This window comes from Vulpes vulpes, chromosome 11 (genome assembly GCF_048418805.1).
Source record: "Vulpes vulpes isolate BD-2025 chromosome 11, VulVul3, whole genome shotgun sequence".
NCBI lineage: Eukaryota > Metazoa > Chordata > Mammalia > Carnivora > Canidae > Vulpes > Vulpes vulpes.
The window spans coordinates 19,977,274-20,000,773 of NC_132790.1; the positions used below are offsets into that span (position 1 = coordinate 19,977,274).

The following is a 23,500-nucleotide window of genomic DNA, read 5'->3' on the forward strand; positions in this document are numbered from 1 at the left end:
CTCTCCTCCCCCAACACCCTACTCTCCAGCCATTCCTGACTTCTAGCTCCTCCAATGTGGCACATGTTCCCATGCTTCTGGGCCTTTGTCCGTGCTTTTACTTCAGCCTGTGACACCCTCCCCAGACCCACCCCCCTTTTATGCCAAATCTTTGCTAACCTCCAGGTATCAACTTTGGTGCACTACATTTTGTTTCCATATTTAAGGAATGTTTTTTTAGTGCTTGCCATATTCTACACATTACTCATTGTGGCACTTTGCTTTCTCCAGAAAGTCTTGATAATTCAGAGTGCCCTGGACTTTCTCTGTCATAACATACTGTTTTGTAATTGCCTGGATGAGGCTATATGTTCCAGTAAACTAGGTACCATGAAGGCAAGTACAGTGCCTTATCTTTCTTATTAGAAGGAACTATCATTATTGAGCTCTTACTATGTTCTAACACTTTTAAATGCTGTCCATGTAAGATTTCATTTAATCCTCATCCTAATCTCTCTGGATCTTAGTCTTCTCATCTGCAAAATGAGGAAAAGGAGAGCCACCTCAGAAAGTTGTAGCAAGGATTCTATCAACCTATCTATCTATCTATCTATCTATCTAGATGTAGGCATGGACATAAATACTGATGAGTGAGTAGACAAAAAGAGTGCAGTTCAATTAACTTTTGTAGAGTACAGTAATGAATAAATGAACCAGTTGAATATGAGAGAAACGAGAGATGGATGACTCCAGAACGACTCCTGGGATTTAGCTTAACTAAGTGGGTGGTGATGCCATTTCCTGGGGTGGGGAACACTGAAAGAAGTATACACTATTATGGCTGTTGAGTGAACAGCCAAGGGATCTGACACTGAATGCCTCTGACACTATAAACATCTCTTTCTCATTTTTTTCTTAAGATTTTATTTTTAAGTTATCTCTAAAACCCAACACAGGGCTTGAACTCACAACCCCAAGGTCAAGAGTCATGTGCTCTTCCTACTGAGCCAGCCAGGTGCCCCTACTATGAACGTCTCTTATCTAGATTTTGGGCTTTTTTTATGTTGTCCTTTGATATAACTGACCATGGGATTAAATAATAATAGCATTTTTTAAAAATAATAGCATCTTTAAACCAGATAAATAATTCCTGTTATTAATTATCCTGGGAAATAGTAGGACCCAAGACAAGAAACTGGAATTTGGAAAACATGGGAGAGGGCAATCCTGTCCCTCTGTGAACTTTTTTTTTTTTAACCTCAAGTGAGTCTTGAGATTCCGTCTAAGCTAATGATCCTTGGTGGTGAATGGTAGGAGGGCACCATTACTATGAGAACTCTAGGGAACAGCATTTACAGAGAGCACGATGACAGCCATGCATGTAGGTACAATGGAAGCCATGCTTCTAGAGTTGTGCAGTACTAGGTGATAGCCCTGACAGGCTAGGCATTGGGAGCTCTATGGCCTGAAAGCCCAGCAGAAGGGAAGCATTTGTCTGTGTATGAGTTGCCCACTAGTTCAGTTCTCTGAAGTTATCCCTGAATCTTCATCAAAGCCTTATACAGCAGGAAGAAAAAGAAGAGCTATTTCAGAATTCCTCTTATTAAAAACAAAATGGGACTTAGATTTAGACCAGAAAAATTCTCTCTTGTTACATGAGAACTGTATTGGAGGAGCTCTAAAGAAAAGGTGGGGTAGCTGAATAATACGGTGGAGTGGGCACAGGAAGAGGTGAGAAAAAGAGAACTGGTTGCTAGGGAATGCCCTGTAGAGGAGGGTGACTAGTGAAGTTCAGGACATTGAGGTCTAGTGTACCATTCCAACATCTTTCTGGTTTTGGTCTAAAATAAAAATTGCCTGATTTCCATCACCCATCCGCATTTCCCCAGTGTATATGTGGGCCTTGTATAGTTGTTGCTTTTGTGGTAGGAAGAGGTACAAGGATAAAGCTGTACGGGCAAAGAGGATGGCTATAAGAGGTGTGCCAATGAGCCATGATAGAGAATCCAGGAGAAAAATGGGTAAGGGTAGAGGCAACCACGAGAGTGTAATCTCTGCCCTGTCCTTGATGGGAACCTGTGGAGATCTTGGGAAGTATATTGGACTTCCCATAGTCAAAGTACATACTAAGGACAGCAGAAGCAGACACTGGGGTTTCATGTGTTTAGAAGAATCAGTCTGGTCTCAGCTGTGCCATGGGGAACTTTGAGCCTAAGATCTAAAGGAAGAGGTAGCAGGGATTAAAGAGATTCCCTGGGGAAAGGGTACTCTCGGGAGATAAGAACTAAGGTGCAGGCTGGTTGGCTCCTCCAAAGTCCCCCTCTGGGCTCCTGCTGTGACCCTAGTGTGCATACCTCATAATCTTCTCCCCCTTTACCTTGTGGGAGCCTTTCAGCAACTGTTCCAAGTTGAAGACAAAGGTGGTGTAGGCATTGTGCTTCTCAATCAGCATTCTCAGATTGTCCAAGGCATTCTGGATCCTGGAGATACAATGTACCTACAACGTAAGTGGGCCCAAGGAAGCAGGAGGTACAGTGCAGGAAATGGGGCCACTCACCGCTGGGCCTTGTTCTTAATTTGCAGAGTCATCTGTTGCTGCAACAGCATGAAGGTGTCCAGAAAGTCTAGGAAGGTCTTGGGGGTGATGAGTGGCAACTCAGGGCATAGGTGTCCATGGTAGCTGGCAGCCGAGAGATGGATGAGAGCCATGGCTTTGGCCACACTGGGAACTGATGCCTGGAGGTCTGGGTACTTCAAGGAGTCTGAAATGGGCATGGTTTTAGCCTGTGAACTTGTGGGAGAATGGGAAAGAAAAGGGCCCCTTTTCTGATTCAGAAAGAAAAGGTGATTCAGGGCAGAAAAGGTGAAGGGGATCACTAGGTTCTTGGAAGAGAGAGAGACTGACCTGAATCTTCAATAAAACCTGGTTGAGAGGAGTAGTGAGAACAGGTAAAAAGGGCTCACCACCATCAACGGATAGATTATGATCACTCTCCAGGTAGTGCTGGACCACACTGATCAGGGAGTCTTGGTCCCAGGGTTCATAGCGGTCAATGCTAGCAATGGCCAATTGAAGAAGCCTCAGGAAAAGGGTGGAGGGCAACTGTTTATGGGCCTGGTCATCTCCAATCAGGATGAACATGTGCAGGTGGTTGGAGACTTGCTGATAGAACCTGTGGGCCAAGGGTTCAGATACTGTCCTCCCTTATATAAAGGATAGCCCCAGTCCCAAACCTGACCCCTTTAGCCCTGATCTTCTGAGTCCTCACAGCGGCTCTTAGATTTCATCTTGGCCTTTTGGCCAGCATAGAGCAAGAGCAGAACAGCCCCAAGCATGGCGTTCTTGGCCTCACCTCTGCAACAGCATTTCCTTCTTGATGTTCTGCTTGACACTAAGGTTCTCCCTGGGGAGATGTTCTTCAATGCTGTCCAGATCTGCCTCTGTATACTGGTCAGGGAAACTGCCTGAGGTTGCCAGGGCCAGCAGACGATGAAGGGTAGTAAGATCCACACCCTTGGGTACCAGCAGGGCCACTGGCTGGCCTAACATGCCAGCATGCCAGCTGGCATCCCGTAGACACTGGAGAATGGCCTCCTCTGAGCCAGTCGGCAGATGGAAGAGGCGGGCCTGATAAATGCTAGCTGCCAGAGTGATGGCAGTAAGGCGCCCAGTACCCAGAGCCCTTGAGAGCAATAGGCCATGCTGCCGGGGCCTGGCCAGCACCCGGACCAGGCGGGCCACATGCTCGGCCATGGAGTGGCATCGGGCAAGGTGGGCGCTCAGCTTCAGCTGAGCTGCTGAAGTGGACAGCTGCTCCTCCAGGCTCTCCCACTGCCGTTCCAGGTACAAGCTGGGGCTCTCAGAGTTGGATCCTAGTATCAGCTCCTGACTGAAGACTAGGTCTGAGGGCTTTTCCTGGGGGCGTAGTAGCAGCACTGGTAGCAAAAGGGGTGAGGCCAGGTCTATCTGGGATGTTTTATGCCACCAATTCTTGTTTCTGTTTAACTGTAGTTTGTAGCCAGAAGACTTTGTGTCTTCCTCCTGGTTTATACCTTCTGTGGTCTCCCTCTTTACTGGTGCTATGGAAGGTGCTAGACCTGGATCATTGGAGGGGGAGCCTGTGGTGACCTGAAGGCCATAAGGGTCCTCCTCCTCCTCTGTCTCACTGCTACTGTTGCTTAAGTCTTCCCACTGGGCCAACTCCCCCTCAGATTCCACTTCAGGTACCTTCTCCTCCTCCTCTTCTTCATCCTCCTCCTCATAGCCTTTGCCCCTGTTCTGGGGTGCCGGCCCGCAGCAGAAGACACTCTGAGCTACTTCTAGGAGCAGGTTGGCACAGTAGGAGCGTTCCCTAGGGCTGTCCAGCCGGTCACAAAAAGTTCTCTGTGCCTCATGCAACCAAAGACGTACCATGTTGCGCATGGCCATCATAATTGTCAGGCGGGTGCCACGCAAGCCTGACACCCGGCGCAAGTGCTCCTGATGGTTGGGACAGTCCAGAAACCCCCGGGAACCCATCCTGGTGGGTAGCAGCTGCAAGCTGCCCAGTAGTTGGCTCACAGAGTGCAGGGAGAAGCGGTAATGTGGGTGGAGGGGGGAAGGCAGAAAGCAGTTGCGCACAGCCTCCCAGGCCTCCACGGAGGCCCGGACCAGAGCTTTTGCTAGAACCCCCTCCCGTTCCACAGACGGAAAGCGCTCAAGCCAGGCCTGGATGCTAGGTGTGTGCCTGCTCAGCAGCATGGCCTGCGTCATGCTACCCAGGGCCAGCACTGTGAAGAGTCTAAACAGACGTGGGCACAGCGGGCGCTCACAGAAGCCTGGCACTGTGGCAGTGGCAAGGAAGTTGACTGTGGGCTGCAGAGTCTGCAATTCCAGGGTGTGGTGGGCATAGACCGTGCCATCTATGGCCTGGCGCAGAGTCTCCAACACTGGCTGGCAGCTCTTCTCTGGGTCTGTGGGACACGAAGACCAACAGTAAGGACACGCAGGGGTGCACGTGACAGTGTTACTCTGTTCCTCCTATCCCTGCTTTACTTCTGGCACACACAGGCTTCTACAGGAATTCTGTACACCTGATGTGTTGGGACGTGGTCATGTCTGAGTAAATTGATCTCTTTCCCCCACACTCTCCCTAAAAGTGAGTAATTTCTTCTTTCTTCTCCCCACAAATCCCACCTCTATGACTAATTATTCATCAACAGAAGAAGGGTTTGGAAGCTGAGATGGATGGAAACCTGATCTGACCACAATAGGGGGAAAGTGAAGTCACCATAATCAGAGGGAGGAGTTATCACATGTGTACACATGTGTACTTCTATAAAGTCGATGTTAAGATATGATTGATATAAAATAAAGTGTACACATTTTAAATGTATTAGTTCAGTGAGTTTTTTTTTAAAGATTTTACTTATTCATGAGAGACACAGAAAGAGAGAGAGAGAGAGAGAGAGAGAGGCAGAGACACAGGCAGAGGGAGAAGCAGGCTCCATGCAGGGAGCCTGATGTGGGACTCGATCCTAGGACTCCAGGATCACGCCTTGGGCTGAAGGCGGCACTAAACCGCTGAGCCACCCAGGGATCTCCAGTTCAGTGAGTTTTGACAAATGTATACACCTATGTAACTGCTCCTCTCATGATACTTAGAACATTTTCATCATCTCAGTAAGTTTCCTCGTGACCCTTTGCGGTCAATCCCCCCACTACATTGTCTCAGGAACTTCTATCTCATCTGATGTCTATCACTATCAATTACCTTTGCCTGTTTTTTTAAGTTTTTATTTTATAAAAGGATTTATTTGACAGAGAAAGAGAGAGAGAGAGAGAGAGAGAGAGAGAGACCACAAGCAAGGGGAGGGGCAAAGGGAGAGGGAGAAGCAGACTCTCTGCTGAGCAGGGAGCCCAATGCAAGGCGGAGCTCAACCCCAGGACCTGAGATCATGACCTGAGCCAAAGGCAGATGTTTAACAGACTGAGCCACCCAGGTGTCCCTTATTTTATTTATTTTAGATAAAAAGCATGAGCAGGGGTTGGGGCAGAGGGAGAGGGAGAATCCCAAGGCAACTCCAAGCTGAGCTGAGCCCAGAGCTGGACAGCAGGGCTTGATCCAATGACCCCAAGACCGTGACCTGAGCTAAAACTAAGAGTTGGATGCTCAACTGACTGAGCCACGCAGGTGCCCCATAGCCTGTTCTAGAACTTCACATAAAGGGCATCATATAGTATGTAGTTTACCACGTCTAGCTTCTCTTACTTGGCATGATTTTGAGATTCACCCATGTTTTGTGTGCATCAGTGTGTTTCATTTTATTGGAGTGATATTCCATTATAAAAATACCACAATTTGTAGATCCACTGACATACTGATGGGAATTTAGGTTGTTTCCAGGTTTTGACTATGCAGAATAATACTGTTCAACATATGCTATTGGCCACTCACAAATCTTTCTTTTGTGAAGTATCAATTCTTTTATCCATTTTTAAAAATGGAGTTTATTATTGAGTTAAGAGCTTTTTAATGCAATATGGGTATAAGTCCTTTGTCAGATAGATATGTGTATCATATTTCTGTCTGTGGCTTATTTTTTCATTTCCTTAACAGTGTCTTTTGAAGGGCATAGGTTTTTAATTTCCCTAAAATCCAATTTTTGTGTCCTAAGAAATCATTGCTTTTAACTAAGGTCACACGGATTTTTCTGTAACATTTTGTTGTTAAGTTTTATAATTTTAGCTTTTACATTTAGACCTTTAATTGATTTATAATTAATTTTTGTGTATATCATGGGGTAGAATTCAAGGTTCCCTTTTTTCCCCATAGATAGGTAGTTGTTTCAACACCATTCATTGAAAGGACTATCTTTTCCCCCACTGAATTATCTTGACACAACTGTTGAAAACCAATTGACCATATATCATCATATATCATATATCAGGTTCTCTTTTCCATTAGTCTGTCTATATCTATGTCCTTATACCAATACCCCACTCTCTTGATTACTATAGCTGTATAATAAGCCTTTAAAATAACTACTGTAAGCCCTTCCACATTGTTCTTCTTTTTCAAAGTTGTCTTGGCTCTTCTAGGCCTTTTGTGTTTCCATAAGTCTCATAATGAGTTTATCAATCCTGTAATTTTCTACAAAATAAACAAAAACCAACCTTCTCAGGTTTAGATTGACATTGCATTGAATCTATACATCCGTTGGGGAGAGTAAGCACCTTAATGATATTGACTCCTCTGACCCATGAACATGGTATATCTCTCCATTAATTTGAGTCTCCTTTATCTTAGCAAAATTTAGTAATTTTCAGTGTATATCTCTAATAAGTTTATTCCTAAATATTCTAAGCTTTCAGATGATATCTTAAACTGTATTTTAAAATTGTGTTACTAGGGAGCGCCTGGGTGGCTCAGCAGTTGAGAGTCTGCCTGTGACTCTGGGGATGATCCTGGGGTCTTGGGATTGAGTCCCACATCAGGCTCTCTCCCTAAGTCTCTGCCTCTCTCCCTATGTGCCTCTCATGAATAAATAAATAAAATCTTTAAAAAATAAAAATAAAATGTTGTTACTAGGTTATAGAAATACTAATGATTTCATAGATTGACTTTGCATCCTATGACCCTGCTAAATTATTTTTTAAAGATTTTATTTATTTGAGAAAGAGAGAGAGCACACAAGGTGGGGAAGGGGCAGAGTGAGAGGGAGAAACAGACTCCCCACTGAGCAGCGAGCCCAATGCAGGGCTCAATTCCAGGACCCCAGGATCATGACCTGAGCCGAAAGCAGATGCTTAACTGACTGAGCCACCCAGATACCCTGACCCTGCTAAATTAAATTCACTTTTAGCAGTTTCGTAGGGTTGTTTTTTGTTATTGTTGTTACCTTAGGATTCTCTATGTAGAAAATCATGTTGTATGCCAGTAGAGACAGTATTACTTTGTCTTTTCCAATTTTAAAGGCTTTTATTTCTTTTTCTTATTGCATTGATGTGGGTCTCTGCTGCAATATTGAATAGAAGCAGTGAAAGTGGACATTGTTGCCTTGTGACTGATCTTTGAAAATGTGTGATATTTCACCAATTAAGTAAGTAGCTGTAGGTTTATTTATTTATTTATTTATTTATTTATTTATTTAGCTGTAGGTTTTAATAGGCTCCCTTCTATTCCTAGTTTGTTGAACGTTACCATGAATAGTGTTGAATTTTATCAAGTGCTTTCTCTTATCTACTTAGATGATCCTACACTTTTCCTCATTCTGTTAATGTCATGAATTATAGTGATTTTTGAATGTTGAGTCAACTTTGCATTCTGGGGATATACTGCTTAAGCTACAGTCCACAGATTTTGATAACATTTTGTTTTCATTATTATTAAGCTCAAAATATTTTTGAATTTATCATGTAGTTTCTGGAATGGTTGAGTTATTTAGAAGTGTATTTTACTTTATTTTTTAGAGTGAGTGAGAGTGGGTGTAGGGCACAAAGGGAGAGGGAGAGAGAAAATCTTATGCAGTCTCCATGCCCAGCACAAAGCCTAATGGGGGCTCAATCTCAGGACCCTGAGTTCATGACCTGAAATCAAGAGTTGGACGCTTAACTAAGGCATCCAGCACCTCTAGAAGTGTGTTAATTTCAAAGAATTTGGGAATTTTCTAGGTTTATTGTCGTTGAGTTTTATTGTTGTCAGAGAAAATATTCTATAAAATTTAACCCTTTGCAATTTCTTGAGACTATTTTATAGCCCAGCATATCAACAGTCTTGGAGAATGTTCCATGTACACCTGAAAAGAAAGTGCATTTTGTAGTTGGTGACTATGATGTTCTGTAACAGTTGATAGTAGTATGTAGATCTATATCCTTATTTCCTCTCTCCTATCAATTATTGAGAGGAATGTTCAATCTCCTACTATGATTTTTGGTCTTGCTATTTCTAATTTCTATCCATTTTTTTCTTTATATAGTTTTAAGCTGTTTCAGGTACATATACATTTAGGACTTTTGTGGGTTTTTTTCAATTAAATCTTTTAATTAGGAGATGTCCAGTTCTCTATCTCTGGTAATACCTTTTGTCTTGAAGGACTTTTTGGAGTGCTTAGGACTTTCCATTTAATGTCATTATTCATATGGTTGGTTTAAAACCCATCATTCTGGGCACCTGGGTTGGCAGTCAGAAATGTCTGCCTTTGGCTTAGTCATGATCTCAGAGTCATGGGATGGAGCCCCAAATCAGGCTCCCTACTCAGTGGGGAGTTTGTTTCTCTCTCTGCCCCTCCCCCCACTTGTGCATGCTCTCTCTCTCAAATAAATAAAAATCTTAAAAAAAATAAAGTCCATCATATTGCCGGGTTTTTTGTTTTGTTTTGTTTTGTTTTTAGATTTTATTTATTTATTCATGAGAGACACAGAGAGGCAGAGACGTAGGCAGAGGGAGAAGCAGGCTCCATGCAGGGAGCCTGATGTGGGACTCAATCTCGGGACTCCAGGATCACACCCTGAGCTGAAGGCAAATGCTCAACTGCTGAGCCACCCAGGTGTCCCCACATCATGTTGCCATTTGTCTTCTAATCGTCTTTTATTTTTAATTCCTCTATTGTTCATTTTCTGATTCCTTTTATATAAGAAGTATTTTTACATTTAAAATATATTTTTAAAATTATACTTTGTTAATATTATTTAGTGATTTTTCTAGGATTATAATATGCCTCCTCAATATATTGATAATTATAAGCAATATTGTGCCACTTCACACTTAATACCTGACCTTTCCCACTTCCTATTTCACATTTCATGAGTGTAAGAACCTTATAATAGTATAATTTTTACTCACTGCTCCCAAGGGTGGATCTGCCCTATTCTCTCTCCTTTTCTTTTGGAACTCCTGGTGTGTGTGTGTGTGTGTCTGTGTGTGTGTGTGTGTGTGTGTGTATGAAGCTCTATTCATATTCAGTATATTTCTGTTCTTCAGGATTCGCTGACTCTTTTGTTATCTTCAATCTATTAAAACATGCAGTGAATTTTTCATTTCAGTTATTACATTTTCCAGTTCTAAAATTTCTGTTTAGTTATTTTTAATAGTTTTCATTTCTTTGCAGAGATTACTATGTGTTTATTCATTAAGATCATATTTTTCTTTAAGTAGCTTAGTACTTTTATAATTAGCTGTAATAGCTGCTGTAAATATTTGCTAGATTCTACTTCTAAAACATTTCAAAGTCAGTTTTTATTTGACTGTTTTCTCTAGATAGTGGGTCACAGTTTTTTGTTTTGTTGTATGTTTATTAATTTTTAATTTTATACTAGATGTTTTGGTGGCTGTCACCCTGGGATATCTTTTACACTGCCAGCTGTGTAACACTGCCATTTCACAACACTGCTTACAATGTTTGCAACCTTCCTGTTGAAATCTCTTCTCAGCTGCTATTCACAGATCTGAATTCACCCTTTCTATTTTCCACTGACAATCTGATTATTTGTGCAAATGCACTGAAAGGCCCAAATCACATAGTTGTAGAAAATTACATGTTTTAAAGGTGCTAAGCAGACCTAAATTTTAATCTTGGTTCTGACACTTTACTGACTAAAGTGTTTTGGACAAGTTATAAAATATTTCATTTCTTCATCTCTGAAATGATCATAACAAATCTCCATCTTACTAGGCTTTTATGAACACTAAAGATGACCTAGATAAAGCATGTAGAACATAGTCCTCAATTAATTGTACCTACTATTATTAAGTACGTATATCCTGATTCAAGTTTTCTACATCCCATAAAAGACTTGTGTTTAACTGGACAATCCAGCTAATGCTTTAATCCACTGACTTCCTTGACTTCATTATCCTGTACCTATACTTCATTTCTGCCCATTCCTATGGCCATATTCAAACCTGTCATTATCTAGAAGCCCACCACTTGAGAAACTTTAAACTTCAATATCCCAAACTTTTTCACAACTTCTCCTTTCCTTTCTAATTTTTGCTTCTACAAACTCTTACTGAGCACTTACTTCCTGTTGAGTCAATCAAAATGAATAAGACAAATCTCTCTTCTCATGAAGCTCAGAGTATCATGGAAAGGATCAACAAATATATAATAGTAGAACCATGGTTGTCACAGATCTTTGTACAGAACACAAGATGAGTATCTAACCTAAGGCTCAGGTTTTCTGGAGAAGATACTAAGATTATTTGTAAAGAACAAAGACTTTGCCAGATTAGTAGAGTAGGGAAGACAGAGAGGACAGCAATCCCAGAAGCTAGAGAGAGCTTGACTTACTGAATGCCTGTACATAGTTGAGTTCAGTTAGAGTACAGAGTGTAAGAGCCTAGAGAAGAAAGCCTCACTGCAAGGAACCTTGCAAGAGAATTCACTGATGTTCCAGTTAATGACTGTCTGAACCAGGGAAGATGGAATGGAAATAAGTGGAAAGATTTGAGAGAGATTTGGAATGCCAAATTGAGAAACATGGTGAAAGGACTTTGGTAAGAAATGGGGAGATGTCAACAAGATTTCTGGCTTATGTGACTGGATAGATGGTTGTACTAGTGACTCAGAGGACAGGAGCAGGGTTTAGGGGTAAGATGATGAGTTCACAGTTGAATCTGAAGTGCCAATGGGACAACAAGGTAGAGATATACAGTAAGTAGTTGGATAAGCAGGTCTAGTGCTTAGAAGAAAAGCTTGGCCTGGGGATAAAGATTTAGCAGTCAAAGCACAGAGATGGTGGATAAAGCCATGAGAGGAGTAGGATTGTTCGGGAGCATATGTACAATGAAAAGATATTAAGAATGGGATGCTGAGATTTGGTCTGTAGGTGTCTAATTGGGAGTCAGTAAATATTGCTTGAGATTTTACAGTCTCAAGAGATCACAATGACTCTGTCTTTCCCTCTATTCAGCTCCTTACCAGAAGCAGCCAGGTGCAGATCCTCCAGCAGGAAGAGGAGAGAGCCTTTAGAATCTGGGTGCTGCCCAGGCCGTGGGGCAGCTTGTGGTTGGCCCTGGACCCCTTGACTCAGCAGCAGGCGAAGGTGGAGGGGAGTGAAGGCAGAGTGGATGGGGCTGCACGTGTAAGAATGATGTGGCTCCACTAGCATCTCCACAAAGGTGGACTTCCCTGTTGCTGCCTCTCCAGCCAGCATCACTGGATGTCCCTCTGACAGAAGCAGGTCCACCACATATAAGAGCCGTTCAGTCTGTAGGACAGGAGCAGGGCTTACTGGGGCAGTGCCAGTTTAGGACAGTAATCTAGCTGAAAGCAAAGTCTAGGGGTTTTGTTTTAGAGCTGCACTTGCAGAGCGCTTCACATATTCTTATGATTGTGAAAACATATCAAAGAATGGGAGCAGGTGGGCCTCAGGTGGGCCTAGAACATGGATTTCCCCAGGATATCTCCTTGAGCCCTGACCCCATCTGCTGCCCCGCTGTCTTCACACCTGTAAAGAAGGGCTAAATGTGCCCAGAGTTCCCCTGATGCGGCTGCCCAGGTAATGGCCAGTGAAGGGGACCAGAGTCCCAGTCTCAGGGCATACATGTAGATCAAACACCAAGGCTGAAGGTGGTGGCTCAGGGTAGTCGGAGAGGCAACTAATAGAATCTCTCAAGAAGGTATCAAAGAGGGGCCAGAGCCTGTTCAGATGGATGTACAGGCAAAAATGTCAGACAGTTACAACAGTTGCATTTGTGACACACTCACACAATTCCATCCTCCCCCGACAGTGATGTCACCTGGCTTTTAACTTCCATGTGCCAGTCCATCTCAGCCCTCCTGTATCACCCACCCCCACCTCCGCAGATACCTGGAGGGAAGGTGGGCTCCAAAGCCCCAGATCAATGCAAAAAGAAAGCTGCTGACAGCCAGCAAGTGCTCCTTGCGCTGATTAGGTACATCATCACTGTCAACCTGAGGCAGGTTCAGAGAGCTGCTTTTGGAGGACTTGCAGCTTTGGGCCATAGGATCACTAAAGCTGAGGTCCTCTGCAAAGGTCACGATGGTCAGAATAGGAGCCGAGGTAGGAAAAAGTGGGATGGGGGTGAGGGAAGACATAGACACTGGCTCTGTCACTGTCAACTTTCAATCCCCAGGCCCAAATCCACCAAAGAAGCCATGCTGTAGGTGCTGGCTATATGCCAGCTGTCTTTAAAGCGCCTTCTCTCCAAACCATCCCTTATTTTCCCTTCCCTTCACCTGAGATATGTGCCTTCTCCTTCTCATCTATGCGTAGGTGGGGGTCAAGAAGACAACGTAAGACACGGGCCAGGCTGGTGACTTCAGCCACGCCTGGGCAAATGGCCTGCTGCCCATGTACCTGCAGCAGGGAGCTGGCACCCTGGTGGGTGAGGAATCCGAATGTTGCTGGCACCAGCACTTCAGCCAGGTGGTTGAGCTCAGTGACTGTCTGGAGCTGCAGGTGGTACTCATGGGGCAGGGCTGCCATCAGGACACTAAGCATATCCTTCCAAGTCTGCTCCCCACCACACCAGACTAGGGCACACTGGCCCACCACTGCGGGAGACATGCCTGTTACATCTCCCACCTCCATCAGGAGAAAAGTACCTGGGGGTCGTGCTATCTGTTGACCATTGGGGAGGCTGAGCTGGGGGACTTCGCCCAGGAGGCAAGTGATGGAGTCCATCCAAGCGGCATTGGCAACCCCGTCACATATTATCCAGTGCTGGATCCCACCTGATTCCTGTGGTGGCTCCTTTGGGCCCACAGTCTGACACGGACTGGGTGTACGAAGCAGCCTAGGGAAGATGCCATGGTGCCAGCAGGGACCTTCTAGCCATCCCAGGAATTCCTGGGGGCTGAGGACATTGGGATACAGGTGTGTGATCTCCACAGGCTGGCAGCCCTGGGTTGAGGTGTCCTCCCTGGCTGCCAGCCGATTCTGGATCTTAAATAAGCTGTGCCAACAAGTGGTCTTGCCACTGCCTGCAGGTCCCAGGAGCAAAACCCCCAGAGCTTGGCCCAGAGCCTGTCTCAGCTGCTCCAGGGATCCCAAAATTTCAGGGCTGGGATGGAGGCCTATCTGCTGCAGTTCCTCCAGCAGCAGTGGCTTCCTCGGTGTATGTGCTACAGGCTCCGCCAGCACCTGTCTGGCATTAGGGAAGAGCCCACAGAGCAGCTCTTGGAGGTTGTGCAGATGGGTACCCTTGAGGATGCTGAACAGTGGTGAACGTAGCAGAGCTCGCAGTAGGGCAGCCTCCTCGATCACAGCTAGGGACTTGGACTCGTCCTTGGTCGCATTTAAATCCTGTATCATGTCTTCTAGTACCTGCTTGAGCAGTGGCAGGCGGCAAGGCAGAGGTGCAGCCACCAGCTCACGCTCTAGGGAGAAGAATTTAGATAGGCGGGAAGCCATGCGGGAGGCATCCCGCATTCCTGCACCCAGTAGGGTCAGCTCTGCCACTTGTTGCAGGTCAGGCAGTGTCAATGCCACAGGCCGCAGTAGCAAGTGCAGGTTGGCAGGCACAGCAGGGCTCAGGGAACGCAGCGTCAGGAGAGAACCATAGCCAAGGCGTATATATACATGATGTTTCTCAAATAAGCCACTGCCGAGGAGCTGGGGTTGCGTGGGGTCGACAGTGCTGGTGCTCCTGGAGGCTTCCTGATACAGTGGAGCATAGAGGTGTTGCAGTTCAGCTAGGCGCTGGCCCAGGGCAGAGAGCAAGCCAAGGGGCAGGCGTTGAGCTGCTTCCAACAGCAGCCAGGCACCACCCTGCAAGGCACCATTCAGGTAGTTGCTCAGACTTTGGGCCTCTATCTGAGGCAGGCAAGGCATCGTCACCAGCTGGCGCCCCAGGGCCTGTGCCAGGCTCTTCACCATGGCTGCCTTGCCCACTCCATCAGGACCCAGTAGAGTTCCACAGGCTACCTCCTCCAAGGCTAATAACAGTACCAGGGCTGGCCGCTCGGGCAGCAGGCTGGGCAGAGACCCTAGTCTGGGACCCAGGTACTCATAATTGTACAGGAAGGACCGGCCTAGCACGTCTATCCAACATGCAGCTGGCGATGGAGAAGTCTCAGTAGATGCAATAGTCTTGAGACTCTGCAGAGGGCTCTGGGGGATGACGTCAGGTGAACCCAGGTGGTATTTGAGTTGGCGAGCCCAGTGGAAATCTCTCAGATCACTGACCTGCTGCTCCTGCAGCAGCTGTGCTATATCTCGGTGAGTCACTGCCATGACCAGCAGGGCACTGAGCAGGCTGGTCTGGCGGACAGAAGGCAGGGGCTGCTCACCCTGGGAGGCCCTCTGGGCCCGTATAAAATGTACCAGTGCCTCAAGCTTGCACACATGCATGGGGACCATGGCCAGGGTCCTCCCCTCAAGCAGAGTCTCCTCCATCTCCGCCCACCATACCACTTCCTCTGCCACCAGCACACACTGCCATGGGAAGGCCTGGACTAGGTCGAGCCAGTGGTGGACATATAGCTGTGGGGGCAGCTGGCCTTTCTGGGGCAGCTGCTTGAAGGTCTCATCTAGGGATGGGCCCAGAGCAAGACGGGATGCCACACAGTCCTGCAACATGTGCACCAGTGCCAAACGCAGGCAATTCTCCAGAAAGGCCAGCCATTTGGGGAGATCTGGATGCAGAGGAATGGACACCGGCAGCTTCACCTCCTCCCCACCTGCCCCAAGCACTGCTACTGCCTCCATCTGAGTGGATGTGTTTGGGCTTGACTCTCGGTCATCTGTGTTTCTATCGGTTGGGCTGGACTTGAAGCTCACAGCATGCACATGAGGAAAGCAGCGTCGTACCCACAGCTGGGCCTCACACGACTCCAGTGGGGAAGCCAGCAGTGCCACCAGCTCACTATCACTGAGGAAGAAGAGGCGGGGGAAATGAGTACACACCCGATAGAGCACACTCTTCAGAGCCATAATGATGCCCTCCAGCTCCACTGAGCCTGCTTGCAGCAGTTGTTGCAGCTGCTGGCCTTGGAAAAGAGGGCTCCGTTTGACACTCGGCACTATAAGTGACAGAACCAAGGGGTCACCTACAGAGATCAACATCAGGGTCCGATACTGATCATCCATGGCCTTGAACCGGGAGTTCTGCGGTAAGAGAGGGGATAAGAGTTAAGTCAGCTCTCCCTCCTTACCCTGAGCCCCATTATGCAGTAGCCCTTGTCCACCTGCCTCACCCTTCTTCCCTACCAGGTCAGGATTCGGAAACTCAATCTTCATCTCGTGCAGAACTTTATTCAGAAAAATCCACTTCTGCTGAAAAATCACCCACACCTTCAGCAGAGCACCTGTATGAGCAGCCAGAGGAACACTGGAGGGAGACTGGGGTTCTAGCTTCTAAAAAGGGGTCCAGCTGGGCCTGACCTCTCAGGGTGCCCCCCCAAAAAATACTCAGTAGGACCCAGGGACCTTGTTTGGAAAACAGCAAACTTTCACCGTGAATAAACTTTCACCTGGTCATCTGAGCCCAGGAAGTGGCTCTGAAGGAGATCTTCACTCTGTTCTGATCTTCCCCTACCCAACCCCCACCTCTCACCCCAAACCTCCAGGCCATTCCACCTCAGGTCCCATCCATTCCCCCAGCTTAGAGGCCTATACTCACTCAAGCTATGCATGATGGTCACCCACTCCAAAGCTATTTTGTTTAAGTCTCCTGACTTTTGGATGGCCAGGATCTTGAACAACATCTGAAGACTTTCCTGGATAGAATCCTGCAGGCTGCTGTAATCTAAGGAAGTGGATTCCTGAGCTAGTAGTCAGATGGGGCAAGGGCAGGGGTTACTATTACCCAAATTACACTGAAACTCACAGTTCCCAGGTATTCTCTAGAAGACCCAAACATATTTTTTTCTGCTAGTTGAAAAATATGCTCACCTAGAATCAGAGTGTGTTTACAAGCCTATTCAGTAAGTTATAATCGTAGTTACACAATTTAATCTAATGTTAACCACTGAAATATGTTGCTAGTTCTTTTTAAAAATATTTTAAAATATTTTATTTATTTGAAACAGAGAGAGAGAGTGAGCATGAGCAGAGGAGAGGGGCAGAGGGAGAGGGAGAAGCAGACTGCCCACTGAGCAGGGAAGCCGATAATGCAGGGCTTGATCCCAGGACCCTGAGATCACAACCTGAGCTGAAAGCAGATGCTTAGGCAACTGAGCCACCCAGGCACCTCAAGAGTTGCTGATTCTATGGAAACAATGGAAAGCCTTCAGTAAAGGTGAGTGATAAAAACATGGTATTAAATTAGGTATAAGCCAGCCAATTTTTAAAAAATGGGAAATTATAATAAAATCTAGAAAAATTCTGGACTCCAGCAACATCACAAGTGTCTTCATCACTGCTCGACTTTATAGAAACTGAAAGCGGGAACAGTAGACGTTGCATTAATGCAAGAAAAGCAGCGAGGAACTTGTATTAGTTGCCTGCAAATCAAAGTAAAGCTCTTGTCTTTAGGCTAAAAGGTTAGTAAATAAATGTATGTTTGTATGTTTAAGCTAAAGTAAAATATGTATATATCATCTTTTATGATCTCCCTATTAACTAACTTTGAATTTGCCAGTCGGGTTTCAAGTGAGTTGGGTGAGAGAATTTCTCCTCTACTGGCAATTCCCTAACTGTACCATCTCAAGTGGCTGGGCTTGTGCTGTTCCCTCTGCCTGGAATGCCCTCCTCTCCCTGTAAGTTTGGCAAACTCCTTTGGGAGTTTGGGAGTCAACATGAGGACTTTGCCTATGGGAAGGGAAGATTCCTCTTGACTCTCCTTGGTCCTTTGAAGCTGGTCCTGTTTCTGAGATTCTACTGCCTTCAGTAGATTCTCCATCATGCACTCATCTCTATTCCATTGTCCTCTCTCACTGGACTGGGGAGCTCCTGAGGACAGGACTTTTGCCTGTGAACCTCAGCATCTCCTGCGTTTGGCTCAAAGAAGGCAGGGAAGCTTGATGTAGGAATGACAGAAGAGTGAATGAGTGGGGCAAAAAGATCAGACAGCAGGATGCAATCTAGAGGAAAGAGCACTAGAAAATGGAAAGACGTGACCATGAGGTACTACTGCTCAGTACACCCAGAAAGGGGAGGACCTTTGCTGAAGAGGCCAGGTGTTGGGCAGGAGGGAGGGAGCAGGGAGCTCCCTAGATCAAGACTTAAAAGAAGCTTCATGGAAGACACTGTCTCAGGACAGACTGAGGTCTCCTGCTGCCCGATAAGGATGGGCCGCTAGCTGGAGAAGCTCCACAGCGCTTGGTGGACATGGTGGATGAATTTGGCCCCTGGCAGTGGGCTATCACTGGGCCCCAATGGCTGGCTCTCACCTGAGAGGACGAAGGTGCCGCTGTCCTGGCTCACCACCTCCCACTGGGGGCTGCGGACCTCGTGCTTCTTGGAGCGCTCCGATGCTGGGGGCTCATAGGGCACGTGCAGGATGAAGTTGATCAGTCGCAGCTGGCGTGTCTCCCAGCCCCGCTGCAGCTGCCGGAGGGTTTCTTGGGCATGGACTCTTTCATTTTCACACTGCCAGATCTGGAACAGCTGGGTCTCAGGAGCCAGCCCTGGCTGATAATGGCTCAGGGGCTAGCCTTGAAGCTGGGACTCAAAGGCCAAGGCTCAGGGGAGTGGAAGTGTCAGAGATGGAGAGCAGGCCCACTTGGCTTCAGACAGGTCAGCAGCAGCATACTTTGACCTAAAGCTGCTGCCTTGAAACTCACTCTTTTGCAAGGTTTCAGCTAAGGAGACACTACCTTAACCAGTTCAAGTTGGAACAGGGCAGGTGTACAGGGAACATCTGCTGTCCTGTGTGCCCAAAACTTTGGGGCTGCCACTCAATTCTTTCTGGGGGTGGGGCACACACTCAGTCAGCGTCTGAAACCACCCATCAGATTGCCCACACCCTCCAAACAGGACAGCAAACTCAACCTCCCACCTTCCCACCCATAAGCCAGTATCCTCGGTCCCCTGTCACAAGGGGCTGCTGGGACTTAACTGGATCTATTAGAGCTTAGCAAATAGGTTCTGGGCTTTGACCAACTCCTTAGGGCCCCACCTGATTGATTCGATCTGCAAATTCCAGCAGCGGACAACTGAGCAGCTGGCCCAGTGTTAGGAGTTCCATGTTGTGGAGACTGCCTAGCCCTAGGGCTGGAGGTAAAGGGGAGAAGTCAGAGCAACACCCAGTGTATGGCAGAGTCCAGTCTATATCCCAGAGTCCCAGATCTGCAACCCTGAGCCCAGCCCAGCCCAGCCCAGCTCCTAGACAGCAGATCTGAAAGTACAACATAGAGCTAAGAATCCAGAATGTAGGGTCCAGAGCACAACACAGAGCCCAGAGCAAAGACTCTAGCCTTAGTCTAGTCCAAGTCAGCAGAGAGGACCCACATGATGGTGCAGGAGACTAGAAATGTTAGTCCCTGTGGGGGTAAGACAAGGAGGAATCCAGGGAGGACAGGTGTTGCCTCCAGCAGCAGCAGGGAATCCAGGTGCTACACTGTTCTAACCCCCAAGTCCTTCCCTTCCCCTCCCTGACTCTACCCAAAACACACCTTGAAGAAGGGCTTGGAAGTTCTGGAGTTGGAGGCTGCCGAGCTTGGTCAGTAATGGCAGGTAGCTGCGAAACTCCTCCAGCATGCGCATGCAGTGCAGCAGAACTGGGCTGTGCAGCCCCAGGGTTGTACTCATCCGGGCTGCCTCTGTCAGCCAGCCATCGGTCTTCTCCTGGGCCATAGTCATGCTGAACTGTAGGGAAAAAGGCTCACTGTCAGCTGGAGACCCTTCCCCACCTGTCCCCACAGACTCCACCCTCAGGCAGGAACTCCAAGGAAGGGCGTCAGCACCTTGGCAAAAGCCATGCACTTCCATTCGCTGATGTTTTCAGAGATGACTCGGTACAGGTGCCAGATGCGCTGCTGCTGCACAATCGGACGGGTCCCACAGACTGGCAAGGGCACAGGACTCTCGTCCCCTGTGGGATAGGGTTGGTTGAAGCCTGAGCTGTGTGTGGAGAAGGGGCATGATGGGGAGTGGTCAGTCAAGAGCTCCTAATGGCCAAAATGAAGGTCTTCAAAGTGCCAGGGGTGGGGTAGCCAAAATTGTTCAGTCCAATGTAGGTGGAGACCATCCAAATACAGTTTTTCCAAGGAAAGACTATCTGGGAAAATGTGATGGCAGCACAAGAGAAGGGTTCTTCTTCTGTTAGCCTCCATCTCACTGACTCCGCTCCAGCCACACCAGGCTCTCTCCAGTTTCTCGGCGCACCAGGCATGCTCCCTCCTGCTGAGGGCCTCTGACTTGCAGTTCATTATTTCTGGAACACTCTTCCTCAGAGAATCATATACTTCATTCCCTCACCAAATTCAAGTCCTTCTGCTTGAGGCCTGTGTAGCCCAAGCCTTTACAAACTATCTACCCTCTCTGGCATTCTCAACACCTCTCACCTGCTCTATTCTTTTTTTCTATGCCACCTGTCACTTTCTAAAATACTCCATAATTTGGTTGTATTTTACGTTTACCATTTGTTGTCTTTCTCTTCCAGCTACAATGTTGGGCCTGTGAGGGCAGGTGATTTGTTATCTGCCCATTGATATACTGCAAGCCCAGTGCACAGTATAGGCACTCAACAAATATGTTAGATGAATAAGTCCAGTGAGAGGCATATGAAAATGATTTGTCCCATAGAGGACCATAAAGGATAAATGGTGACACTTTCCTATTTTGCGTATTTCTTGTCATTATTCCCTCCTTTCATCTCATAAGCTGCTGCATTAATTCTTGACTAATAATTTATATTCAGTTGTGAGACAGGTGTCAAATGTAATTTGCAGTTAATAATTATAGTACTGAGAAGGCACCTAGGTGGCTCAGTTGGTTGGGTGTCCAACTCTTGGTTTCGGCTCAGGTCATGATTTCATCAGTAGTGAGATGGAGCTCTGTGTCAGCTCCACACTCAGTGGGGAGTCTGCTTGGGGTATCTCTCCCTCTGCTCCCACCCCACCCCCACACAGGTATATGCTCTCCCTTTCAAATAAATCTTTTAAAATAATCATAATTATGATAGTATTGAGGTTTGTAACTTACTTAAGAGACATCAGACAAGATTCAAGGATATTGCAGTAAAATTGTCATTCTCATTCATTTGAATTCTAATATACTTTCTTGAGAGAAAAAATGATAACACCCAAATGCTGGGAATTATGCATCTTACATGTGTAAGCATCATCCATTGTGGAGATCAGAATACTGAGAGGCTTAGAATCACTATCAGGCTATCAGAGCTCTCATCTGACCAAAAAAAAAAAAAAAAAACAAAAAAAACAAAAACGTAATTTTAAACTCTTCCAATCTTCCTTTGTCTAAACTCAAAAGATCTGACTAGAGACTCATATAATCTTTGATAGCAGTTGTCTCAACATCAAATACTGGACAAGTGAAGAACTTCCTTTGTAAGAAAGAACAGGCACTATATCTCCAGAAACATGAGAAAGACAATCTTGAGGATTAATAGCAAATATCCTCTGACAGACATTTGCTGTAGTATCTACACAGTAAATTCCACTGCATTTTAAAACTTTTTATTTGGAAGTGATTTCAATTTTTTTTTTTTTTTTTTTGAGAAAGAGACCATGGGAGTGGAGGGGATGAGGGGAGTGGCAGAGGGAGAGAATCTTAAGCAAATTCCACACTGAATGCAGAACCTGACAAAGAGCTCAGTCTCACAACCCTGAGATCATGATTCGAGCCAAAATCAAGAGTCCAACACTTAACTGACTGAGACACCCAGACACTACGTGATTTCAAATTTTTTTAAGTTGCAAGCAAAAGCAGTAAAAAGAATATCTACATATCATTTCTTCAGATTCACCTTTTGCTAACATTTTGCCCATTCTCTTTATCATTTGTGTTTACATGCTCTGTGTGTGTATGGGCATATGTATACACAAACACATAATTCTTTTCTGAACTATTTAAAGATAAATTACATATTTCATGGCCCTGTTTATCCCCAAACACTCAGATGTGTATTTACTAAGAACAGGGATATATATTACATTGATATACTTTAATACAGTCCTTTCCAATGTTATCAGTTGACCTAATAATGTCCTATATAGCATTTTTCCCCTCAAGTATAGTATCCGTCCAAGATCAAGTACCACATTCACTTGTCATGTCTCTTTAACGTCTTTCATCTAGAACAATCTTCACATCCTTTATATTTTCTAATAGATATTTTTAATATCTATTTAATAGACCCCCTTCTCCTTTTTTTGTTAGCAGAAAGTTCATAATGTTGTGCTTTCCTGATTTTCTTCACAACTGAAGTTATACATTCTCAGCTGGACTACTGAATAGGTATTGTGTCTTCTGGGTACCATGTCTTGGAGGAACATGATTTCCATCTCTCCCTCATTGGTGATGTTAACCTTTGATCACCTGGTCAAAATGTTGCCCAATTTCCCCACTAAATAATTGCTAGTTTTTTTTCTCCTCCCTTCCAACTAATAAGTAGTCTCTGTAGGAAATCTCTAAGAATGTGCAAATGTTCTACTCCTCATCAAATCTGCCCTCAGATTTGACATCCACTGATGATCCTTACCTGATTCAATATTTACCAGAATGTTTACAAAATGATGATTTTTCCCTCCAGATTTTCTCTTTCCCCATTTACCAGCTGACTCCTGCCATTCTACTCTAAGTGCAAGTCCTCATTTCTCCCTCATTGATTTATGTATTTATTTATTATTAGCATGGATAATAAACTCATATATTCCTATTTTTCCAATAGTTTACTTTGTACTTTGGTGCTCAAACTGTCCCAGATTTGGCCAGTTGACATCCCTTCTGTGTCCTTGTGACATGCTCCCATCACTTACTAAAGGAATTTATTACTCTCTTACTTTCTGGATTAAAAAAATATCCTAGGCTTATCTTATATCTATCCTGTGGTAGTCCTGGAATCATCCACTCTCTGAGGAGCCCTAGTAAGCAATGATCTTAGCAACTAAGATCTACTCAGGTTTATATACACATATACACACATTCATGTACATATACACATGCATATAAGCATGCATACACAAACAATATGTGTGCATGGGACGCCTGGGTGGCTCAGTGGTTTAGTGTCTGCCTTCCGGCTCAGGACATGATCCGGGAGTCCTGGGATTGAGTCCACATCAGGCTCCCATAGGAAGCCTGCTTCTCTCTCTGCCTATGTCTCTGCCTCTGTCTCTGTGTCTTTCATGAATAAATAAATAAAATCTTAAATACATACATGTGTACATTTTTAAATGCAATGGAAATTACAGAGAGTAGAAGTTTATAAGATCAGCTCATGATTTTTCTCCAGAATTCAGAATAAAGGAATGAATAATGATGAAGATTAAAGAAATGGAGAAGAGTTCCAGAAAATCCAACATATAAGTATGAATTCTGGAAGGAAACCAGAGAAAATATAATAAGAACCATTATCAAATAACTAATGAACAGATTACCTAGCCAGGAAAAAAATTAGATTGGTATCATATTTGCCCATAGTGCCAACTATCAGAAGGCAATGATGCA

The 23,500-nt window shown here is 45.4% G+C and overlaps 1 protein-coding gene across 1 annotated transcript in view; it reads right to left on the bottom strand.

The window, feature by feature from the left end:
* The window catches only part of DNHD1 (dynein heavy chain domain 1), a 79,369-nt gene that overhangs the window by 13,868 nt on the left and 42,001 nt on the right, over window positions 1-23,500 (bottom strand). Inside the window, 14 exon segments of the mRNA XM_072725312.1 lie at window positions 2,357-2,459; window positions 2,537-2,741; window positions 2,944-3,152; window positions 3,333-4,932; window positions 11,881-12,169; window positions 12,410-12,602; window positions 12,773-12,950; window positions 13,162-16,033; window positions 16,136-16,233; window positions 16,548-16,673; window positions 18,259-18,466; window positions 18,987-19,081; window positions 19,483-19,675; window positions 19,774-19,901. Of these exon segments, the coding sequence (XP_072581413.1) occupies window positions 2,357-2,459; window positions 2,537-2,741; window positions 2,944-3,152; window positions 3,333-4,932; window positions 11,881-12,169; window positions 12,410-12,602; window positions 12,773-12,950; window positions 13,162-16,033; window positions 16,136-16,233; window positions 16,548-16,673; window positions 18,259-18,466; window positions 18,987-19,081; window positions 19,483-19,675; window positions 19,774-19,901 (6,497 nt within the window).